Source organism: Mytilus galloprovincialis, chromosome 3, assembly GCF_965363235.1.
Source record: "Mytilus galloprovincialis chromosome 3, xbMytGall1.hap1.1, whole genome shotgun sequence".
In the NCBI taxonomy this organism is placed as follows: Eukaryota; Metazoa; Mollusca; class Bivalvia; order Mytilida; family Mytilidae; genus Mytilus; species Mytilus galloprovincialis.
Genome location: NC_134840.1, coordinates 54,700,353 through 54,707,555, shown reverse-complemented (window position 1 = coordinate 54,707,555; position 7,203 = coordinate 54,700,353). Strand labels below are relative to the sequence as shown.

The following is a 7,203-nucleotide window of genomic DNA, read 5'->3' as shown; positions in this document are numbered from 1 at the left end:
AGCATGTTTGCTTAAAGTGTTTCTTTAAATTTTACTACATCTTTTGAATAATCGGAATGTATCACTGAAATGACATTTGTGATGATTCTGATATCTTTTACTCTTTTGAGCAAAGTAACGAAACAAAGCCATTGGCACGTTTTTGATAATGCACATTAAATGACGCAAGTAATTTCGATAAAAAATGTGTATCTAAAAAGGTGTGGTAGATGGAATGTTATTTGTTTTTCAACTGAAATTAATAATAGAATTGAAAATCAAATTGATGCTTCCATGGGGTATACACTTATCAGTAGTTCAGTGGACATGCTTTCTGATTTTCTAAGTCGTAGAAAACTTATCCAACCTGTTTTAAAAAAGAACGCCAGTCTTCGGAAATTTAAATATAAATTCGGCTCTCTCAAATGTTTTATGCGTTCAATGACAAAGAGTACAGAGGTACGTTGCTTTTATTATATAGTTTAAAAAATCAAAGTTTCAAGTCAGTGGGTTCAATGCTTTGTAAAATATTAAAGGAATAACATGTTAACCCATCAATCAATCTTCAACATTGTGTAACATAGGAGCATAACAATTATTCCTATGTTTAACTAATAACTTTCTCCAAACCAAATTCTTCTAAATCGAAAAAAATCATTTAAAATGATATTTCTACTATTCAAATATCTTGTCGTAGGCGTGGTTTAACAATAACCAATAAGAAATCAGCTAAGGATGAATTTCCACGAGTGTACATCGATCAAGTGTAAAGTCGCGTGTGATTGGGGTGGGTTTCTAATATTCAATCAAGTTTTACTTAGAATGAGATTTTGATTATCTCAGTTGTCACCAAGTGTACAGATATTACAGATATAGCATGTTATGCAGAAAAAAAAAACATATAATTCATTTCTTTGAAATTTTGGATACAAAAAGAAAACTTTGAAGAGTACAGCTTTAATTATTGTAAGTAAATATACTGATTTATTAAAAAAGATAAATTAATTAATATTGTTTATCTCTTGGTATTGTTGAATTATTTATTTGACTAATGTGCATACTTCTATTTTTTTTGTTAACATAATGTTTATTTTTTAATTTTTTTTTATTGTAATTTTTCGTCTTATTAATCCATCTTATAATTAAATTCGCATAATTCACGATTACGGGGGAAATATTAATTGTAATAATTGTCGTATTTTTCATATTTTTCAAGTCATTGAATTTACACAAACAATCTTATATTTACTTTCGTGTGTTATTGTATTTACTAATTCATTGTTCTTACATTTATTTAATATTGAAAGAAATATGCCATCGTGCCGTGACGTGAGAAAAACAATATTATCAATTGATGAAATCCCCAAAGCACCTGTTGTTTCATATTTAAATGCACAGATACTATAAACAAATTCATACAATTGTTCATTTTTCCCCGAGTTCCGAAAATTTAATGCTATATAATTACTAAACTTGTTTTCCACCAAATTTTAATTTAGCATGTAACTATACTTTTAATTAAAAACATGAAATAAAATATTTGTTTGGAATTAAGGAGAAAATTAAATAACAGATAATTTAATGTTAAACTTTTTTTTTATCAGGTAAAAAGGTTAAAGTCCTCTTTTTATCTATATTTCACTTTCAGTTCTCGATATCTCCTACTTTCTTACCTTTGGTCGCACTTATTAACAGGGAAGGAGTTATTAATAGGCTGCAACCAAAGATGATCTCAGATCTTGGCAAATTTTCTATAAAAAATAGTGCAAGGTACAATGATATAGTATTCACTATCCGAAATCTTGATAAATGATCAATTTTGACTACTGATGTAATAAGATTAATCACGACCTCAGAACTTTGACCAATCTTTTTATCTCTTAAGTAAATTGAAAATAAAATTGCATTTGAAGGATGGAGAGGTTTATTTTAAAGCAGGTAAACTATTTATTTTATCCATAAACAACATAAAAGATATTGAAATTATGGCTAATTTTGTGAACAATTTCAGGTGCAAAAAAATATCAAAATAACGTTAAGGAATGAAAAATAGATTATAAACGAAATTGATATAAATTTTAAAAAGAATAAAAATGTAATGGAATTGAATATAATTTTAAACGTGACTTTAGTTGTACTTGGTATTGAAATCATTGGGTGAAGTTGAATTAGATGATTTATTTGATTTTTTAAAAGCTGTTGAAGCCATTATCAAATAATCAATTATAATCGACTTTTGATAAATTGTCCCATTAACTGAAATCATATTTAACTAAGTTAAATAGAATCAAGAAATTACACTTAAAGATTTAAAGGCCGAATAATTATGGGACAGCCATAGTATTATGTGGTTCATTTGTCACATTACACAAGAAGGCCGATGAATGTCGCGTGCCGTGTACTATGGCAGAACGGTGCGAGATAATAACCTACAGGCAATACGCCGTCTTGTCCCTTATTGGCCATTGAATATTTTCCAGGTAAACCGATGGACTAATTATTTCCAGTAGCATATGTAAATTGTGATAAGAGGTTATATTTAAACACCATAAAAGATGACATCTTTTACGCCGTTGTTATTAAACAAATCACCGTCAGGCCTCTCTCACCTGTCGCACGCGCCATTGTCAAATAACCAGGTAACGTAATTTCGATGTCGCGTGGTCACTTGTACCTTTTGTATTAAACTGACCAAGGATGTCCGCGACAGGTGACCAGCTTTTCATTACAGTTTATTATTTTTATCAGTTTTATAGTGTAACATTATTCCTCGGGTTACAAAATAACCCTTCGTAAGTCTGAAAGCTTGTCTTCATCTCCCATAAACTCCACACATTCAACATGCTCAATATTCTGGCAAGTCGTGTATGATAATTGATCACAATTAAAAACTCTAGCATAAACACCTTGGTTGATGTGGTCATTTAGTGATGTTGGTCACTTGAAACTTGATACCCTATATAAAATTAAATGCCTACAAGAAGTTTTATTGTAATATCAGTAAAAGTGTTGAAAAAATTATAGCTATGACTTTTAATCATTTTGTCACTGTAGACAATATAAATATCGGAGACATATAATACAATATTAATGCTATCTGTCCTATTTCTAAATCTTGATGAACATTCTTGATATTTCAAATACCCTTTTTGGTTCAAGCTTAGCAAAACCCTCTTAATTATTTTTATACAAGCACCACGTCATTTACAATACAGCAAATTTTAGCTCATTCCTTTCTAATGGGGAAAAAATAGTGTAAACACATAAAAGATGTTGATCAATTGATATTCATTTCTGAGTTGATGTGACTAGATTTAATTAACAATAGTTTTGACAATTTTTCCTGATTTTTCTATTCTGTAAGAGTGTCTCCCTTGAATTAAGTTTTTTTCTAAAAAGCCATGATTATTTCAAATATATGCAAACTTAATTTTCAACCATTTATGAAATTGGCGACATCCTTCATGAAATATGATAATATAGTTTTTATAAGCTTGGCTTTTTTGGAGACAAAATATTATTGACAAAATTTCCCCAAAGAAAAACATCAACAATTGAAAGAAAAAAAGAACTTGTTATAAAAATCTTAGTTTTGAAGTTATTATGTGCAGGTTTTTTTTTCTTCAATTTTTGATTATGTCTTTTTTAATATATATGGCCAGAGACATATAATACAATTGTATTATATGTCTCTGATATGGCTAGATGAATGATTGTTATTTACCTTCATTAAAGGAAATCAAATATGGATAAATATTGATTTTAAATGCATGCAACTGTCACAATGATCATCTTTCTCTCTTTACCAGATTCAAAATTACAGTAGGATGAATTTCATATAATACACAGTTTAACATCTACAACTTAATATTAGAATTAAACAGCATTTGAAACTTCTAACAATTTCTGGCATGTTTGAGATATTTTCAGTATACTATCAAAAAGCAAACAGATGATATAAAAAAACAAATTGTATAATTATGGCTGGGAATAGTATATTTACAGTCAATATATTATGTCTCAGATAATGGGAAATATGTTCATTAATTTGAAAAAAAAATATGTTGGTGCAATTGTTGAAACACTAAGAGAAATTAAAATTTTAAATTTAGACTACTTTATTCTACTTAAAGTCCAGATTCTAAAACTAATCAAAATTGGAAACTGGATACATTTTTAATTTTCTTGATCTCAGAGATCATCGCAGATAAATTTTCAAAGATGATCCTAAATAAATTTGTTGAAAAACATTTCTAAAATACCCTTTGCAATGCTATAACATGTGGGTGGCTTTGATGGAAATCCAAGAGTGATGGTAAAAATGTTAGAGCCAAGAACCACCATCCTTAACAAGCCTGTGGTTATCCCTTAGCTCTATTTATTTTACAATATTTATGGCGAACGGAAATCGAAAGTTAAAAGCAATCTTTCTTTGCAGAATTTCTGGTTATTTTATGAAATAAACAGAATTTTTTGCTGCAAATTGATATTTATATAGTAAATAATATTTAATTTACTGTATTACAGTAGGCCAAATAAAATAGTATGTGTGGTTCCAGTTACATCTAAAAAAAAATTAGGGTAGGTAGGTAGGGATTTTTTTTTTTATTTTATGTTAATTTTTTACATTGAGTCTATGGGAGCAACATTCTGACTTTAACAGTGCTTCATGGAAAATGACAAATAAATCTTTAGGGTAGGCTATTTTTACGACTAAAAAGTAGGGTAGGTAGGGTTACTGGAACCACACATATATTTTTATTTGGCCTAAGTGGTTAATAGTCCTCTTTTGGTACTTCTTATGGTCTATATAGAAAATTTTATTCCAATTTATTATCTAAATTTTATGAATTAGTTTTTTGATATATGACTTTCGTTTCTATTATTAAAAATCAGAGACATTTAGTATATTGTTTTTTCTAATTTTATGATTTAAGAATCTTTTTAAAAGATGAATTTAAAGCACATTTTTGATAATTACTAAGTAAGAGAAATTTGATATAAACTCAAAAAAGAGATAACATGTATTTAATTCTTGTTTAGCAATTTTTGTACATTAGTAGTATTTTGGAAATGGGTTTTGACTTTATTGGTCACCAAAATGCTGTTTCAAAATGAGTTATTAAAACCAAAATAATGAAGGCTTAGATAATTCAATTATACTCTTTTAAATATGTGAACAGACAGAAAAGAAAGACTATTTTAACACTTGAGTGTATAACTTTTTAACTTCTTGTAGGTTCGCAGTATAGAAAAGTAATTATTTGGATGAAATCAACTATTTGAGGATGTGGGCATTTTCTTAATTTCTACAAAATCATTTTCCGATTAAAAACTTTGGTCCTGAAATAAGATGAAAACCGAAGACATAACTGATTCTGCACAAATATTGAGAGACATTCTACAAAACAGAGAAAAACAAATGCAAGAAAATATAGGTAATAATAACAGTATAAAGGAAATTTGTGGAAATATTCAAGAAGATTCTTGTCAGACATCAGATTTAGAAAAAATGACAATGAAAGCAATGGCTACCACATATAGGGGAGATAACCATGAACAGGAATCTGAACATTCTTCTGATGAACTGTCATTAGATGGCAGTGACTATGGCAGCGATCAGAATCAATTAATGGATGAAATGGAGGGCAGCGAGTCTATGTATGATATGAAAAATAATGACAGGAACTCTGTCGACGGTGATGAAAATAAAGAAGCAAAGCGTGCACGTGTTGAAAACATTTTATCACACATAAGACAGTCCCCTCCTAGCCCAGGGGATCAAGGTGAGAATCATTCACAAGAGGTGCGGAGACCAAAAAGAAAACAATACCAACCGCAACAACATGATTCTAAATTTCTTGATCATTCAGGCAACAAATACAGAAAACTAGAAAAGTTAGCACTGCAAGATCAATTACTTCAACTTCAGCAACAATTGCAACTTGTCCAGAAACGATATCTGGAAATACAGTATGACGATGAACAAGTCAATGGCGAAGAAGAAAATGAAAGTCCATTCCAATTCAGAATGAATTTGGATAAACCATTGTTTAATCACAAAATGTTTGAAAATGAACCATTGCAGATAAATAGAACAAACAACATCAAAGAAAAAATAAATAGACTTTGTGAAGAACCAAATAACCAACAAGCTAGGCCAGTAATTAGTGAACCACTTCAGCAATTAGATGTTTCTAATCTTGCAAACTCTTTAAAGACTAAAATCACTGATGCTGTTTCAAATGCTGTAGAAAGTGTAGTTTGTGAATTGTTGAAAGATAAACCAAAGAGGGTAGAAAATGAGAAACCAAAGTCTAAACCAGAACCAGTTCCAAGTCCAATAACAGTAAGAGAAATACCAGAGAGAGTCAAAGAAGAAAAACCTAAACTTATGATGCCACAACCACCACCTTTCAGATCATCACCCATGCGTGAACCAGTGCATGATCACATTGGTCAAATGGCCAGAATTTTAGAAAAAGCTAGTGCCTTTGAGCCACCAAGAGGCCTAACTCCAGATTTTAATAGACCTCCACATCTACATCCATCATTACCATTTCATCTACCATTTTCTTATTTTCCGCAATCTCATTTACTGCATCCACCATCTATCTACTCTTGTGCTCCACTATCTGAATCAGAACAAACAGAACCATTGCCATTAGTTGTGAATACACCAAAGAAGAAACGTACAAAAGTTACAGACACTAGAATTTCACCCAAAACTGCTAGAGCATTATTGGGACAAGATCCAATGTCTTTTGCTCATTTACATATGGAACAGTCAGAACAGAGACACCATTTTCCTGGACTAATTCCACATCATCTTCCAACAAGTGTGGCGATTCCTAATCCAAGTTTACAGAATCCATCTGACATATTAGGGTTTTATCGAGGAGAGCATCAGTTCGGTGATCCACGCTCAAGTAACCACTCACCTCTTCATGCTGACCACCCATCACCAAGTTGTTCTGTCAGTTCACCATCTGACAGCTACAAGATGTTTGAAGGTTCCGACAGCTTTGATGGTCATCACATGCATGTCATATCCTTTTTTAAGAAATGAAAAATAAAATGAAGAAGGTTTCCAGTAAGCAAAGTAAGCCATTTTTGTTTTTTGCATGGATGTATTATTTTATTATCTCTTTTGTAAGTGATACCATTAATATATAAAGGCTTTCAAATATTTGCAGTAAAACCCCTTTGCATTGCTTTACAATG

The 7,203-nt window shown here is 30.4% G+C and overlaps 1 protein-coding gene across 1 annotated transcript in view; it reads left to right on the top strand.

The window, feature by feature from the left end:
* Positions 1-779: 779 nt before the first annotated feature.
* LOC143068340 (uncharacterized) overlaps positions 780-7,203 on the top strand; it is a 30,870-nt gene continuing 24,446 nt past the window's right edge. The window contains exons 1-2 of the mRNA XM_076242313.1: positions 780-945; positions 5,219-7,028. Of these exons, the coding sequence (XP_076098428.1) occupies positions 5,333-7,028 (1,696 nt within the window). The 5' untranslated portion in view covers positions 780-945; positions 5,219-5,332. The remainder of the gene's footprint in view (positions 946-5,218; positions 7,029-7,203) is intronic.